At 55.3% G+C, this 16,893-nt stretch overlaps 2 protein-coding genes across 2 annotated transcripts in view; one reads left to right on the top strand and one right to left on the bottom strand.

The window, feature by feature from the left end:
• sarm1 (sterile alpha and TIR motif containing 1) overlaps positions 1 to 12,164 on the top strand; it is a 42,675-nt gene extending 30,511 nt beyond the window's left edge. Inside the window, exons 8-9 of the mRNA XM_070857999.1 lie at positions 7,000 to 7,121; positions 11,423 to 12,164. Of these exons, the coding sequence (XP_070714100.1) occupies positions 7,000 to 7,121; positions 11,423 to 11,552 (252 nt within the window). The 3' untranslated portion in view covers positions 11,553 to 12,164. The remainder of the gene's footprint in view (positions 1 to 6,999; positions 7,122 to 11,422) is intronic.
• Positions 12,165 to 13,646: 1,482 nt separating this feature from the next.
• Positions 13,647 to 16,893, bottom strand: part of slc46a1 (solute carrier family 46 member 1) — a 30,322-nt gene continuing 27,075 nt past the window's right edge. The window contains exon 5 of the mRNA XM_070858037.1: positions 13,647 to 15,193. Within this exon, the coding sequence (XP_070714138.1) occupies positions 15,079 to 15,193 (115 nt within the window). The 3' untranslated portion in view covers positions 13,647 to 15,078. The remainder of the gene's footprint in view (positions 15,194 to 16,893) is intronic.

The following is a 16,893-nucleotide window of genomic DNA, read 5'->3' as shown; positions in this document are numbered from 1 at the left end:
ACTGTACCCCGGTGAGAGTCAGTGTGTGTGGGACTGTACCCCAGTGAGAGTCAGTGTGTGTGGGACCTGTACCCCAGTGAGAGTCAGTGTGTGTGTGGGACCCGTACCCCAGTGAGAGTCAGTGTGTGTGGGACCCATACCCCAGTGAGAGTCAGTGTGTGTGGGACTGTACCCCGGTGAGAGTCAGTGTGTGTGGGACTGTACCCCAGTGAGAGTCAGTGTGTGTGGGACTGTACCCCAGTGAGAGTCAGTGTGTGTGGGACCTGTACCCCAGTGAGAGTCAGTGTGTGGGACCCATACCCCAGTGAGGGTCAGTGTGTGTGGGACCCGTACCCCAGTGAGAGTCAGTGTGTGTGGGACCTGTACCCCAGTGAGAGTCGGTGTGTGGGACCCGTACCCCAGTGAGAGTCAGTGTGTGTGGGACCCGTACCCCAGTGAGAGTCAGTGTGTGTGTGGGACCCGTACCCCAGTGAGAGTCAGTGTGTGGGACCCGTACCCCAGTGAGAGTCAGTGTGTGTGGGACCCGTACCCCAGTTTGAGTCGGTGTGTGGAACCCGTACCCCAGTGAGAGTCAGTGTGTGTGGGACTGTACCCCAGTGAGAGTCAGTGTGTGTGGGACCCGTACCCCAGTGAGAGTCAGTGTGTGGGACCCATACCCCAGTGAGAGTCAGTGTGTGGGACCCGTACCACAGTGAGAGTCAGTGTGTGTGGGACCCGTACCCCAGTGAGAGTCAGTGTGTGGGACCCGTACCCCAGTGAGAGTCAGTGTGTGTGGGACCCGTACCCCAGTGAGAGTCAGTGTGTGGGACCCATACCCCAGTGAGAGTCAGTGTGTGTGGGACCCGTACCCCAGTGAGAATCAGTGTGTGTGGGACCCGTACCCCAGTGAGAGTCAGTGTGTGTGGGACCCGTACCCCAGTTTGAGTCGGTGTGTGGAACCCGTACCCCAGTGAGAGTCAGTGTGTGTGGGACTGTACCCCAGTGAGAGTCAGTGTGTGTGGGACTGTACCCCAGTGAGAGTCGGTGTGTGTGGGACCCGTACCCCAGTGAGAGTCAGTGTGTGTGGGACCCGTACCCCAGTGAGAGTCAGTGTGTGTGGGACCCGTACCCCAGTTTGAGTCGGTGTGTGGAACCCGTACCCCAGTGAGAGTCAGTGTGTGTGGGACTGTACCCCAGTGAGAGTCAGTGTGTGTGGGACTGTACCCCAGTGAGAGTCGGTGTGTGTGGGACCCGTACCCCAGTGAGAGTCAGTGTGTGTGGGACCCGTACCCCAGTGAGAGTCAGTGTGTGTGGTACCCGTACCCCAGTGAGTCAGTGTGTGTGGGACCCGTACCCCAGTGAGAGTCGGTGTGTGTGGGACCCGTACCCCAGTGAGAGTCAGTGTGTGTGGGACCCGTACCCCAGTGAGTGTCAGTGTGTGTGGGACCCGTACCCCAGTGAGTGTCAGTGTGTGTGGGACCCGTACCCCAGTGAGAGTCAGTGTGTGTGGGACCCGTACCCCAGTGAGAGTCAGTGTGTGGGACTGTACCCCAGTGAGAGTCAGTGTGTGTGGGACCCATACCCCAGTGAGAGTCAGTGTGTGTGGGACTGTACCCCGGTGAGAGTCAGTGTGTGTGGGACTGTACCCCAGTGAGAGTCAGTGTGTGTGGGACCTGTACCCCAGTGAGAGTCAGTGTGTGTGTGGGACCCGTACCCCAGTGAGAGTCAGTGTGTGTGGGACCCATACCCCAGTGAGAGTCAGTGTGTGTGGGACTGTACCCCGGTGAGAGTCAGTGTGTGTGGGACTGTACCCCAGTGAGAGTCAGTGTGTGTGGGACCTGTACCCCAGTGAGAGTCAGTGTGTGTGGGACTGTACCCCAGTGAGAGTCGGTGTGTGTTGGACCCGTACCCCAGTGAGAGTCAGTGTGTGTGGGACCCGTACCCCAGTGAGAGTCAGTGTGTGGGACTGTACCCCAGTGAGAGTCAGTGTGTGGGACCCGTACCCCAGTGAGAGTCAGTGTGTGTGGGACTGTATCCCAGTGAGAGTCAGTGTGTGTGGGACTGTACCCCAGTGAGAGTCAGTGTGTGTGGGACTGTACCCCAGTGAGAGTCAGTGTGTGTGGGACCTGTACCCCAGTGAGAGTCAGTGTGTGGGACCCATACCCCAGTGAGGGTCAGTGTGTGTGGGACCCGTACCCCAGTGAGAGTCAGTGTGTGTGGGACCTGTACCCCAGTGAGAGTCGGTGTGTGGGACCCGTACCCCAGTGAGAGTCAGTGTGTGTGGGACCCGTACCCCAGTGAGAGTCGGTGTGTGGGACCCGTACCCCAGTGAGAGTCAGTGTGTGTGTGGGACCCGTACCCCAGTTTGAGTCGGTGTGTGGAACCCGTACCCCAGTGAGAGTCAGTGTGTGTGGGACTGTACCCCAGTGAGAGTCAGTGTGTGTGGGACTGTACCCCAGTGAGAGTCGGTGTGTGTGGGACCCGTACCCCAGTGAGAGTCAGTGTGTGTGGGACCCGTACCCCAGTGAGAGTCAGTGTGTGTGGGACCCGTACCCCAGTTTGAGTCGGTGTGTGGAACCCGTACCCCAGTGAGAGTCAGTGTGTGTGGGACTGTACCCCAGTGAGAGTCAGTGTGTGTGGGACTGTACCCCAGTGAGAGTCGGTGTGTGTGGGACCCGTACCCCAGTGAGAGTCAGTGTGTGTGGGACCCGTACCCCAGTGAGAGTCAGTGTGTGTGGTACCCGTACCCCAGTGAGTCAGTGTGTGTGGGACCCGTACCCCAGTGAGAGTCGGTGTGTGTGGGACCCGTACCCCAGTGAGAGTCAGTGTGTGTGGGACCCGTACCCCAGTGAGTGTCAGTGTGTGTGGGACCCGTACCCCAGTGAGTGTCAGTGTGTGTGGGACCCGTACCCCAGTGAGAGTCAGTGTGTGTGGGACCCGTACCCCAGTGAGAGTCAGTGTGTGGGACTGTACCCCAGTGAGAGTCAGTGTGTGTGGGACCCATACCCCAGTGAGAGTCAGTGTGTGTGGGACTGTACCCCGGTGAGAGTCAGTGTGTGTGGGACTGTACCCCAGTGAGAGTCAGTGTGTGTGGGACCTGTACCCCAGTGAGAGTCAGTGTGTGTGTGGGACCCGTACCCCAGTGAGAGTCAGTGTGTGTGGGACCCATACCCCAGTGAGAGTCAGTGTGTGTGGGACTGTACCCCGGTGAGAGTCAGTGTGTGTGGGACTGTACCCCAGTGAGAGTCAGTGTGTGTGGGACCTGTACCCCAGTGAGAGTCAGTGTGTGTGGGACTGTACCCCAGTGAGAGTCGGTGTGTGTTGGACCCGTACCCCAGTGAGAGTCAGTGTGTGTGGGACCCGTACCCCAGTGAGAGTCAGTGTGTGGGACTGTACCCCAGTGAGAGTCAGTGTGTGGGACCCGTACCCCAGTGAGAGTCAGTGTGTGTGGGACTGTATCCCAGTGAGAGTCAGTGTGTGTGGGACTGTACCCCAGTGAGAGTCAGTGTGTGTGGGACTGTACCCCAGTGAGAGTCAGTGTGTGTGGGACCTGTACCCCAGTGAGAGTCAGTGTGTGGGACCCATACCCCAGTGAGGGTCAGTGTGTGTGGGACCCGTACCCCAGTGAGAGTCAGTGTGTGTGGGACCTGTACCCCAGTGAGAGTCGGTGTGTGGGACCCGTACCCCAGTGAGAGTCAGTGTGTGTGGGACCCGTACCCCAGTGAGAGTCGGTGTGTGGGACCCGTACCCCAGTGAGAGTCAGTGTGTGTGTGGGACCCGTACCCCAGTGAGAGTCAGTGTGTGGGACCCGTACCCCAGTGAGAGTCAGTGTGTGTGGGACCCGTACCCCAGTGAGAGTCAGTGTGTGGGACCTGTACCCCAGTGAGTGTCAGTGTGTGTGGGACCCGTACCCCAGTGAGAGTCAGTGTGTGTGGGACCCGTACCCCAGTGAGAGTCAGTGTGTGTGGGACCCGTACCCCAGTGAGAGTCAGTGTGTGTGGGACTGTACCCCAGTGAGAGTCAGTGTGTGTGGGACCCATACCCCAGTGAGAGTCAGTGTGTGTGGAACTGTACCCCAGTGAGAGTCAGTGTGTGTGGGACTGTACCCCAGTGAGAGTCAGTGTGTGTGGGACCCATACCCCAGTGAGAGTCAGTGTGTGTGGGACTGTACCCCAGTGAGAGTCAGTGTGTGTGGAACTGTACCCCAGTGAGAGTCAGTGTGTGTGGGACCTGTACCCCAGTGAGAGTCAGTGTGTGGGACCCATACCCCAGTGAGGGTCAGTGTGTGTGGGACCCGTACCCCAGTGAGAGTCAGTGTGTGTGGGACCCGTACCCCAGTGAGAGTCAGTTTGTGGGACCCATACCCCAGTGAGGGTCAGTGTGTGTGGGACCCGTACCCCAGTGAGAGTCAGTGTGTGTGGGACCCGTACCCCAGTGAGAGTCAGTGTGTGGGACCCGTACCCCAGTGAGAGTCAGTGTGTGGGACCCATACTCGCGTCTCCTGCATATTCCGTCATGTTGGCATACATTTGGTCTGGTGCTGATCTCACCAGTTGATATGATCGGTTACGGTGCCCTTGTGCAGCAGGGAAAGTCATTTTCTGTCAGTGCAGGTGTCATTACTATCTCATAAACTGCCGTTGACCAGTTGATGAGTTTTTTTTTCGTGTACAAGATGGAGCAGAGTCGGAGCAACAGACTTCAAAAATTTATACCACTGCCACCTACTGGCCAAAGGATGCAACTACACCGTGACTGTTGACATAGCATAATTGAATAGCAAAAGTTGACACTTAGCAATTTACAACAGTGGACAGAAAAGCGTGACCAAAAGTTGTGACAACAGGAAGTGAGGTTTGTGCACAGGAAGTGTGCATCTAATGCAAGGTCATCAGTAGATTCAGATTTCTGTGAGTCGGGAGGTCACACTGAGATCAGCCACTGGGGTTAACTTTCCAAGTATGTTCAGGGGGAATCTCACCAGTTACCAGCTCATAAAGTGGAATAAGGACCAGCTACCCCGCGATGTGTGCTGGTGATGTGTAAGATTCACCGGTTCAAATCCAGACTAGCCTTGAGGCGTTTGGGGACGGGTTGGGGGGTGGTGGGGGAGACCATTTGTCTCTCTTGCCCTCTGTGAGGGTCACACATGAAATGACCTCTGGTCTCGATCCAGTTTTCAGTCGGCACGGGGCTCACAGCCCATAATAGGCGATCTCCCTCGGCAGTGATGAGGACAGTTGGATTCAAATAATTGGGAGGCTTAGATGAGTACACGAGGGAGAAAGGAATAGAAGGATATGTTGATGGGGTGAGATGAAGAGGGGTGGGAGGGGGCTCGTGTGGAGCACAAACACTGGCACGGATCAGTTGGGCTGAATAGCCAGTTTCTGTGCCGTACATTCAATGGTGAGGGAAGTGGAAAGGTCACATTGCAGGGTGTGGCCAAGCTGAAAGTTAACGTACATAAACCTGAAGATGCAACTATTTGTACTAACTGAATGGCAGCAGTTTCTCTGATTGGCTCTCCGTTATCACATGACCTATTGCTGATTGGTTCCCTTGGAGGATAAGCCACGCCCTGAAGTTTCTCTGGAATGTGTGAATGGAACTGCCCGGCCTAACTTTGCACATTGTTACATGATCCATTTTGACTTCAGAAGACAGAGAGGACACATCCCTCCCCCAGTCAAAGTCCCTCACCCCAGCGCAAGTACATTACCCCCCCCCCCTCCCCGCCGCCATAGATGGGGCATTGTTAACAGGTTTATTGGGTATGAAGTGAATAGTGACAGTGTAGTGACTTCTGGATTTCATCCACCCCAACGATGTCGCTTGTAACACATGCACCGAGCTTTCCGAGAAATCGGGTGTGGGTGTAAAGGGGTTGGAAGAAGGTGATCTGTTTTCCTTGAGTTCCCTCTCTCCTCCATTCCTCCCCACCTGTCTCTCCCACTTCGTGTCTCTCTCCCCCTCCCCCACCCTGTGTCCCTCTCTCCCTCACCCCAAAACTTCCCTCCCCCCCCCCAAGGCGCTCTCTCTCTCTCCCCTCCCCCCAGAGCTCGCTCTCTCCCCCCAACCCCCCCCATCAAGGCTCTCTCTCCGATCCCCCCCCCAAGGCGCTCTCCCTCCCCCAAGGCTCTCTTCCCCCCCTCTAAGGCTCTCGCTCTCTCTCTCCCCTCCTCCCAACGCGCCCTCTCTCTCTCTCTCCTCCCCAATGCCCCCGACGGCGTTCTCTTCCTCCCTCACAAAGGCACTCTCTCTCTCTCTCCCCCCGCCCCCCCCAGGCTCTCTCTCCCTCCCTCCCCTCCCCCCCACTCCCAATGCTCTCTCTCTCTCTCTCCCCCCACCCAAGGTTCTCTCTCTCTCCCTCCCCCCCCCCACTCCCAATGCTCTCTCTCTCTCCCCCCCCCCAATGCTCTCCCTCCCCCCTGCCCCACTCCCAAGGCTCTCTCTCTCTCTCTCCCCCCCCCCCAATGCTCTCTCTTCCCCCCCCCCCCAATGCTCTCTCTCCCCCCCCCCAGGCTCTCTCTCCCTCCCCCCCCTGCCCCACTCCCAATGCTCTCTCTCTCTCTCTCCCCCCACCCAAGGCTCTCTCTCTCTCCCTTCCCCCCCCCACTCCCAATGCTCTCTCTCTCTCCCCCCCCCCCCAATGCTCTCTCTCCCCCCCCCCCCAATGCTCTCTCTCCCTCCCCCCTGCCCCACTCCCAAGGCTCTCTCTCTCTCTCGCCCCGCCCTGCCCCCGCTCTCCCCCTTACCTCGGGGCTCAGCGGCGAGGGAATTAACATGTTCCGGACCCCAGTTCCAGTTTGGGGCGTCGGGAGGCGCAGAAAGCAGTTAGTACAAATAGTTACCATGTAAACCTGAAGGGATGTGGGGGGGGGCTTTAACTACACTGAGCTGACTGTAGCCTTGGCAACGGGCTCTGCTATATACATATATATATTTTCCTGAACTGCGCTTTGTTCTGATGCCCGATTTTTGCCCGGACTGACTTAAAGTTCTCTGAATGTGTCCCAGGAGATCGTCATGGCAATGAACTCCAGCAAGAACATAGTTCCTGTGGCTGAGGATTTCACGTGGCCTGACCCCAGTTCGCTGCCCGAGGACATGCGAGGGATACTCAAATTCAACAGCATTATGTAAGTGTGCTTCCGAGCTCCGTGTCACCGCGTGATCGGCTATCAGTCGATTCGATCACCGTCTTACTGTACATAGAATGTGCAGCACACAAACAGGCCATTCGGCCCCTCTGGTCAATGCTCCACACAAGCTTCCTCCCACCCTATCGCCATAACATTGCACGAACATAAGAAATAGGAGCAGGAGTTGGCCATTCGGCCCCTCGAACCTGGCTCATAGCTGATCCTCGACCTCAAACCCACCTTCCCGTCAGATCCCCATCTATTGCTTTCAGCCTTGAATATACTCAACGACTCAGCCACCACAGCTCTCTGGGGCAGAGAATCCCAAAGATTCACCACCTCTGAGTGAAGACATTTTATCCTCATCTCAGTCTCCTCATCTGGACTCCCCAACCATGATCTTATTGAATGGCGGAAGGCGCCTGAGGGGCCTCCCTTCTGTTCCTCACAAGTGGAAACATCTTCTCTACGACTAATCTATTGAATCCCGTCATAATCTTAGGTTATCTCAGGTCACCCCTCAGTCGTCTCTTTTCTAGAGAAATGAACCCCAGCATGTTCAGCCTTGTAGTTATAATCTCTCAGGCCTGGCATCATCCACGTAAAACTTATTAGCACCTCCAGTGCGTCCATATCCTTTTTATAATATGGAGATCAGCGGCCCGACATTCTGAACCGCTGGAAAGCTGGTACTCGACCCACATTTCTGTGGCCATTAGCCGAAATGTTTCCGTGGCCGGGCCGCCCCAGATTCAACTCCAAAAGTCAACAAATGGGTTCCAGCGCTAGTGAACCCTTCCAAGGTGGATTTTTCAGCGGTGTGGCTGTCTTTAATTTGAGCGTTATCACCACTGAGAAATTCAGCGTGCAGGTAAGGGTTTCTAATGATGCTAGGGTTTACAGCAAGGCCCTGAGGGGGGGGGGGAAGGAGTTTGGAAGGATGGCTGGTGTAGGAGGTGCAAGGAGAGCCCACTGATCGGGAGCTGGAGACACTGATGGACAGTGCGGAGGACAGGAGAAGAACACGGTTTCCTGACGTGGGGAGACCTGGCAGACCGCCAGTACATGATGCACGGAGGGAGGTAGCAGGTGGGTGTCAGACACCTCCGTATATGTGAGGACGCACCCTCCCAGGAGGGTGCTGGCCAGTCTGCACCCGGCCCTCCCAGGGTGGCAATGGGTCGAAGCCTCCTAGCTCTGGGCCGACAGGGATCTGGGCCGACAGGGATCCTCCTCCTCCTCCTCGGGTGGTACTGCTGGCCCGACCTCCAGCGACTATCCCCTCAGGATGGCCAGGTTGTGCAGCATGCAGCAGACCACGACGATGATGGAGATCCGTTGAGGAGAGTACTGCACGGTGCCACCAGAGGGGTCCAGGCACCGGAACCTCTGTTTAAGGATGCCTGTGCACAGCTCGATGATGCACGTGGTGACACAATGAGCAGCATTGTATGCACGCTCTGGCGCTGTCCTGGGTTTCGCTGAGGAGTGGGCAGCCACAGGGGAGATCCCTTGTCCCCAAGCAGCCAACCGCAATCCTGATTGGGGCCGGTGAAGACAGCGGGCACACTGGTCTGGCGCAGAATGAACGAATCGTGGCTGCTGCTGCCTCCCTTGCCCGCTGCCTGTCTGCACGGTGCTGACAGTGACGCCTTCTCCTGTACGCCAGGTGTACCAGGTGTCGTGCTCCCAACACTCCTCCCATCCTCAGGGTGAACCCTGCCCAGCAGCTCACTAAAGAGTCAGACCTGAAAGTTGTACAATTTGTCCCACCTGTGACAGAGGCTGTAATCCCCCATTCACTCACCTGAGAACTCACTTTTAGAGTGGAAGCAAGTCTTCCTCGACTCCGAGGGACTGCATCTGATGATGACGACAAAAGTACAGTGGTATGTGCAAACCTGTGAGCAGCACTCGGCAGGTTTAATGGAGTCAAAACAATTAATAAAACCATATCAAGAGATAAATACTGCGGACCATGGAAAACAAAGTAAAAACAATAATAATTAACAAAACTATCTCAAGAGATAAATACTGCGGACCATGGAAAACGAAGTAAAAACAATAATAAGTAATAAAACTTTTTACCGACCACAGGGCCCCAGCAATGTTGCGTTTGAGCACCGGACTGAAAACCTCGCGGGGGACACTGCCGGGAAAAGTCCTGTCGTTTCCTCGGTGAATGTTGCTGTGGTAGTCCCGTTCCAGCGGCTTCACCGCGCTGTTCCCAGCGGAAGTGAACACCCTGGAAATCCTCCCCAAGCTGAATATGGCTCGGGGAGGGAATAGTACCCAACCGCGGCGGACCATCAATTTTTTCGGTCGACTGCCCAAACCCTGTGGGAGCCGTCCCTTCAGGGTCCGTGAATTTCGGCCCCCAGAACTGTACACAGTGTTGCAATTGTGTTCCCTATCTTGGGGGACTTAAGCCCAAAAATCTAGGCTGACCCTCCAGTGCAGTGCTGAGGGAGTGCCGCACTGTCGGAGGGGCCGTCTTTCGGACGAGACGTTAAACCGAAGCCCCGTCTGCTCTCTCGGGTGGACGTTACAGATCCCAGGGCACTACTTGGAAGAAGAGCAGGGGAGTTCTCCCCGGTGTCCTGGGGCCAATATTTATCCCTCAACCAACATCACAAAAACAGATTATCTGGTCATTATCACATTGTTGTTTGTGGGATCTTGCTGTGCGCAAATTGTTTGCAGCATTTCCCACATTACAACAGTGACTACACTCCACTGGTCGTGAAAGGCACAAAAGAAATGGAAGTCTATTTTTTTTTTGAATCGGCCATGCTCTGCGTTCACCGACGGCCAGAAATGTTCAGGGTCCAGTCACATGCTCAATTCGACTGCTGGTGCGGCTCTCGATCGGGCGCTGTGAGGGGCGGAGCCTCGATCGTGTGAGGGGCGGAGCCTCGATCGGGCGCTGTGAGGGGCGGAGCCTCGATCGTGTGAGGGGCGGAGCCTCGATCGTGTGAGGGGTGGAGTCTCGATCGGGCGCTGTGAGGGGCGGAGCCTCGATCGTGTGAGGGGCGGAGCCTCGATCGGGCGCTGTGAGGGGCGGAGCCTTGATCGTGTGAGGGGCGGAGCCTCAATCAGGCGCACGGTGCGGGGCGGAGTCACGATCAGGCGCGCTATGAGGGGCAGAGTCTTGATTGGGCGCGCTGTGAGGGGCGGAGTCTCGATCGCGCATTGTGAGGGGCGGAGTCTCGATCGCGCTGAGGGGCAGAGTCTTGATTGGGCGCGCTGTGAGGGGCGGAGTCTCGATCGCGCATCGTGAGGGGTGGAGTCTCGATCGCGCATTGTGAGGGGCGGAGTCTCGATCAAGCGCACTGTGAGGGGCGGAGCCTCGATCGGGCACGATGTGAGGGGCGGAGTCTCGATCAAGCGCACTGTGAGGGGCGGAGTCTCGATCAAGCGCACTGTGAGGGGCGGAGCCTCGATCGGGCACGATGTGAGGGGCAGAGTCTCGATTGGGCGCGCTGTGAGGGGCGGAGTCTCGATTGCGCATTGTGAGGGGCGGAGCCTCGATCGCACGCGCTGTGAGGGGCGGAGCCTCGATCGGTCGCGCTGTGAGGGGCGGAGCCTCGATCGGTCGCACTGTGAGGGGCGGAGCCTCGATCGCACGCGCTGTGAGGGGCGGAGCCTCGATCGCACGCGCTGTGAGGGGCGGAGTCACCCGGCCACCTTTCTCTGGGGACGGTTAAACTGATCTGGACCCTCATGTCTTTCTTGGGTGGCTCGAGTTTGCCGGCCCACTGGTACTCAGTTAACCCTGCCGCTCCCCGGGTCGGGATGGTGGGGGGTTAAAGCTGTGCGGTATCTCTGTAACACACGGCGCTCGGGAGCTGGGACAGACCCTTCTCCTGCTCCGTCTGACCTGGCTGCTGCCAGCGGGAGGGTAAATCTGAAGGCGGTATCAGATCTGGGCGCCTGGTGACAGGGCGTTGGCAGTGGACTGGGGGGGGGAGGGCGCAGGTGGGGCGTGCCTGTCCCTCTGAGGCTGTGCAGAGCGGAGGGGAAGTTGGAGAAAGGAGAAATTGGGTGGCAAACAGTCACAAAGCCAAATACTGACCAACCGGAAATAATCAGGAGACACATTTAATACGTCTTGGGTATTTCAGCCTTGGACTGAGGTACAGTCTGACCCCGTTATCTTTGGCAGTGTTTACGTGTTCACTCTCTGTATACTAATGACTCTCGCTAGGTTTCCTATATTTACTGTCTGCACCCTTTGTACTGTTGGCCTGTTTATTTGTGTGCTCTCTTCACCCGTTTATTTTCGCCCTCCGACGCAGGTGGTCTCACGAATACCAGGATGCCACGATCGAGAAGATCCTGCGGTTCCTCCACGGTCCATCCCGGAATTGCACGATCCTGGCAGACACCGGCGCGAAAGCGTTGATGCCACACCACGGGCAAGACTAGTGAGCGGCGAAACATCTGCCTCCCGTGCACGGGGCAAGCCTGGCGCTCCAGCTCCGCAATACAATCCTTGCGTCTGTGCTTCCTCGCATCGGTGCAGCCGCGCATCAACGCACGAGTCCGTGGGCAGCCGGTCGGTGTTTGAACGCCAGCGGTTAGCGTTAGCGTGACGTGTGGAGGCAACCGTTCCCGTGTCGGAGTGAGGCCGTTTGTTCTGGCATTAATGTGAACGGGGTTTCTGCAGATCTCCCAACTTTTGACCAACACACTGGACCTCAGCTGGCTGCAGTGGCAGACGAGACGGGTTTTAGTTAGGGAGCTGGTGACACCCCTGCCCACACGCCCCGCCCCTCCCCCCCGGGGTTAATCCTACGAGAGTGCGGATTGTTCCTGGTGACCTGCCACACACACACATTACCAATCCCCAAAGGGTGACTCTCTGTGGTGGAGAGTGGAGGGGTACTGGTTTTATTCTGGTAGATCAGTGATTCACCCTCAGGGTCACTCTCACCCTACTCCTTGCCATCCCTGCTGTCCTCATTGCTTCTCCAGGCTCCCCTCCCTCGAATTCAGCTGACCCCCTCTCACCCGCAGAGTCTCCGTCTCTCGCCCCCCCCCCCCCTCCCAGAGGCTCGGTTTCTCGTACACTTGCTCTCCTGTGTTTGGGGTTTCCAGTTTCTCACTCCCTCCCCTCGCGGGGACTCCGCCTCGCTGCTCCCCTCAGGATTTTCAGTCTCTCAGGTTCTTTGTTACCCCTTTGCTCCTTCGCAGGGTCTCGGTCTCTCCCTCACTCCCGTCTCTGGATCTTGGTCTCTCTGGCCTCCCTTGCCTGTTACACCCTCTGCCCAGGCTGATTGCTTGCCCCTGCTGCATGCAGCCTCTGGCGGGAGGGGAGTGCTAGTCCCTGGCCTGCTGGTAGAGGGACGTCCCTTGACCTCGCGAGCTTTTAACACTTACCCATGGATGTGCGCCTGTGGATTTTCAGCCCCGACTGATATTTCCTGTGCCTTTCTCAACTCTCTGGGAGCAGCTTTAGCCTAACCAGCACGGTGGATCAGACACCCACTTTATACCCTCCCGCATTTACTCTCCATTGCCTCGACCCTCCCCCATTCCCCCAGGTGGGGTTCGGTTAGAAAGAGCCCCTCTAATACCACAATGCAAATGCCACTGAACTAGTTTAGGGTGTAATTTAAGGCGAGGGAATCTGCTGTTGATTTTGTAAAGAGATCTCTTCACAGGCTTTTAATAAAATATTATCTTCCTCACGCGAGAGATTCTGCAATTCTGCACCTCACTGTTTGCCTCCTCTCCTGTCGCCCGCAGCAAGAAACTAACACGCTGAGCCGCAGCACGATTTCTGCACATGCCCAAACACGCTGACTGATGTTCACTATCGAGGTAGTGTCGGAGCAGGAGCCGATTGTGTGAAATGCAGAAAATAACAGCGTTCAGATTCACCCACACATTAACTGGCGGGTCTCACAGCAAAAGAAAGACTTGCATTTATATAGCGCCTTTCTCGACCTCAGGACGTCCCAAAGCGCTTTACAGCCAATGAAGTACTTCTGAAGTGCAGTCACTGTTATAATGTGGGAAACGCGGCAGCCAATTTGCGCACAGCAAGCTCCCACAAACAGCAATGTGATAATGACCAGATCATCTGTTTCTTTAGTGATGTTGGGTTGAGGGATAAATATTGGCCCCAGGACACCGGGGAGAACTTTCTGCTATTCTTTGAAATAGTGCCACGGGATCCTTTATGTCTACCTGAGAGAGCAGATGGGGCCTCAGTTTAACGTCTCATCCAAAAGACGGCACCTCCGACAGTGCGGCACTCGGTCAGCATGCACTGGGAGCGTTGGCCTGGATTTTGTGCTCAAGTCGCTGGTGTAGGACTCGGACCCACAACCTTCTGACTCAGAGGCGAGGGGGCTTCTCACTGAGCCCCGGCCGACACTCTCGGACTTTCTCAAGTGCTCCTCACTGCATCACCTCCATACTCGAATATCTCTCACCTCCTGCCAACCAGGACTGAGCCTGTGCCCAGTGTATAAACAGCTCATTCACTTCATCACAGAATGAGCCACAGGGAGACAGAGGCAAACATTAGTTTATTTGCAGCATTTTCTGTTAAAACACCTTAATGCCTTCCTCTCCTTGTCTTGAGGATGTGATGAAAGTGCGCACATTATTTCTCCCCACCTTTAGTAACATGCAGCAAAATTACAATCAACTCAAATTTTTAAATATCATGATTATGTAATCATGTTTACTTTTCTTCAATTTAGTTTTGCAAATTCCGAAGTTTAACTTAATTCAGTTGAGGTGACTGCAAGTTTTAAAAACTTAAAAAAAATTCATTCCTGGGATGTGGGCGTCGCTGGCCAGGCCGGCGTTTACTGCCCGTCCCTAATTGCCCCTTGAGAAGGTGGTGGTGAGCCGCCGCCTTGAACCGCTGCAGTCCGTGTGGTGAAGGTGCTCCCACAGTGACTTTGCCGCAGCGGTTTGGTGTAACGCAGTGTCTCGCTGGGCCATTTCAGGGAGTAGTTCAGAGTCAACCACATTGCTGTGGGTCTGGAGTCACATATCGGTCAGACCGGGTAAGGGCGGCAGAGTTCCTTCCCGAAAGAACATTCGTGCACCTGACGGGTTTTACCACAATCCGGCAGTTTCATGGTCACCATTACTGAACCCAGCTTTTTATTCCACATTTATTTAATTAACTGAATTTAAATTCAACTCTGGAGAAGCCTGGAGCTCAATTTATGAGCAAGCCTAGTCAAGGGCCCACTCAGTCTGTACAGTTGCTTTCATCCGTGAGCAAAGCCATGGGAAATCTACGAGGAAATACTGACTGCCTAAAACAAAAGGACAGGCGAGCGTGGGGACAGAGCGCAAGATACTGAGGTGTTCAAAATCGTGAAAGGATTTGATGGAGTAAATAAGGAAACTATCCCCGGGGCAGGAGGGCTGGTAACCAGAGGGACACAGAGTTAAGGCGATTGGCAAAAGAACCAGAGGGGGAGGTGAGGAGAATGTGTTTAAGCAGCGAGTTGTGGTGATCGGGAACACGCTGCCTGAAAGGGCGGTGGGAGCAGATTCAATAGTAACTTTCAAACCGGGAATTGGATAAATACTTGAAGTGGGAAAATTCACCGGGCTGTGGGGAAAGAGCGGGGGGAGTGGGACTGATTGGATCGCTCTCTCAAAGAGCAGGCACAGGCTCGATGGGCCCAATGGCTTCCTTCTGTGCTGTATCATTCTATGATTCTGCTTGCTCCCAGCAGCTTGAAGTTCCATGAAGGCAAACCAATGAATAAAATGACCCGAATACACACCGGAGCAACAGATGAATTTCCCAGCCCGGGTCATGTGATGTTGTCACAGCTGTTGCTCTATCTGCGGCTCCGGCTGCACTTGCTCGCATTCCAATTGGTTCATCGATTGGACAGAAACATACGGTAATCACGAAAGGTCCCGGCTCTCATGCCCATTAATTATGGAAGACACAAGTCACATGTTCCGGTCAGATTTCCTCGGTCTGATTGGAGGTGGCATCGGAGTTGAGGGAAACAGGGACAACTCGGGGAGTGTCTTCAAATCGATGGTACGGTGCCTCGGTCTCACTGCACCTCACGATTCTAAAATGATTAAACAAATTGTTAAAGAAAATCAGGGCCCATCATCAAACTCTCCTGTTAAAACTCCCATACACCCCCATCGACACTCTGTATCTAACCCCCTGTACCTGCCCTGGCAGTGTTTGATGGGACAGTGTAGAGGGAGCTTTACTCTGTATCTAACCCCGTGCTGTACCTGCCCTGGGAGTGTTTGATGGGACAGTGTAGAGGGAGCTTTACTCTGTATCTAACCCCGTGCTGTACCTGCCCTGGAAGTGTTTGATGGGACAGTGTAGAGGGAGCTTTACTCTGTATCTAACCCCGTGCTGTACCTGCCCTGGGAGTGTTTGATGGGACAGTGTAGAGGGAGCTTTACTCTGTATCTAACCCCGTGCTGTACCTGCCCTGGGAGTGTTTGATGGGACAGTGTAGAGGGAGCTTTACTCTGTATCTAACCCCCTGTACCTGCCCTGGGAGTGTTTGATGGGTTAGTGTAGAGGGAGCTTTACTCTGTATCTAACCCCATGCTGTACCTGCCCTGGGAGTGTTTGATGGGACAGTGTAGAGGGAGCTTTACTCTCTATCTAACCCGTAGTGTACCTGCCCTAGGAGTGTTTGATGGGACCGTGTAGAGGGAGCTTTACTCTGTATCTAACCCCCTGTACCTGCCGTGGGAGTGTTCGATTGGACAGTGTAGAGGGAGCTTTACTCTGTATCTAACCCCCTGTACCTGCCGTGGGAGTGTTTGATGGGACAGTGTAGAGGGAGCTTTACTCTGTATCTAACCCCATGCTGTACCTGCCCTGGGAGTGTTTGATGGGACAGTGTAGAGGGAGCTTTACTCTGTATCTAACCCCGTGCTGTACCTGCCCTGGGAGTGTTTGATGGGACAGTGTAGAGGGAGCTTTACTCTGTATCTAACCCCGTGCTGTACCTGCCCTAGGAGTGTTGATGGGACAGTGTAGAGGGAGCTTTACTCTGTATCTAACCCCGTGCTGTACCTGCCCTGGAAGTGTTTGATGGGACAGTGTAGAGGGGGCTTTACTCAGTATCTAACCCGTGCTGTACCTGCCCTGGGAGTGTTTGATGGGACAGTGTAGAGGGAGCTTTACTCTGTATCTAACCCCGTGCTGTACCTGCGCTGGGAGTGTTTGATAGGACAGTGTAGAGGGAGTTTTACTCTGTATCTAACCCCGTGCTGTACCTGCCCTAGGAGTGTTTGATGGGACAGTGTAGAGGGAGCTTTACTCTGTATCTAACCCGTGCTGTACCTGCCCTGGGAGTGTTTGATGGGACAGTGTAGAGGGAGCTTTATTCTGTATCTAACACCGTGCTGTACCTGCCCTGGGAGTGTTTGATGGAATAGTGTAGAGGGAGCTTTACTCTGTATCTAACCCCATGCTGTACCTGCCCTGGGAGTATTTGATGGGACAGTGTAGAGGGAGCTTTACTCTGTATCTAACCCGTGCTGTACCTGCCCCTGGGAGTGTTTGATGGGACAGTGCAGAGGGAGCTTTACTCTGTATCTAACCCCGTGCTGTACCTGCCCTGGGAGTGTTTGATGGGACAGTGTAGAGGGAGCTTTACTCTGTATCTAACCCCGTGCTGTACCTGCCCTGGAAGTGTTTGATGGGACAGTGTAGAGGGGGCTTTACTCAGTATCTAACCCGTGCTGTACCTGCCCTGGGAGTGTTTGATGGGACAGTGTAGAGGGAGCTTTA

The sequence above is a fragment of the Pristiophorus japonicus genome, chromosome 16, assembly GCF_044704955.1.
Source record: "Pristiophorus japonicus isolate sPriJap1 chromosome 16, sPriJap1.hap1, whole genome shotgun sequence".
NCBI lineage: Eukaryota > Metazoa > Chordata > Chondrichthyes > Pristiophoridae > Pristiophorus > Pristiophorus japonicus.
This window is presented reverse-complemented; position numbering and strand designations above follow the sequence as displayed.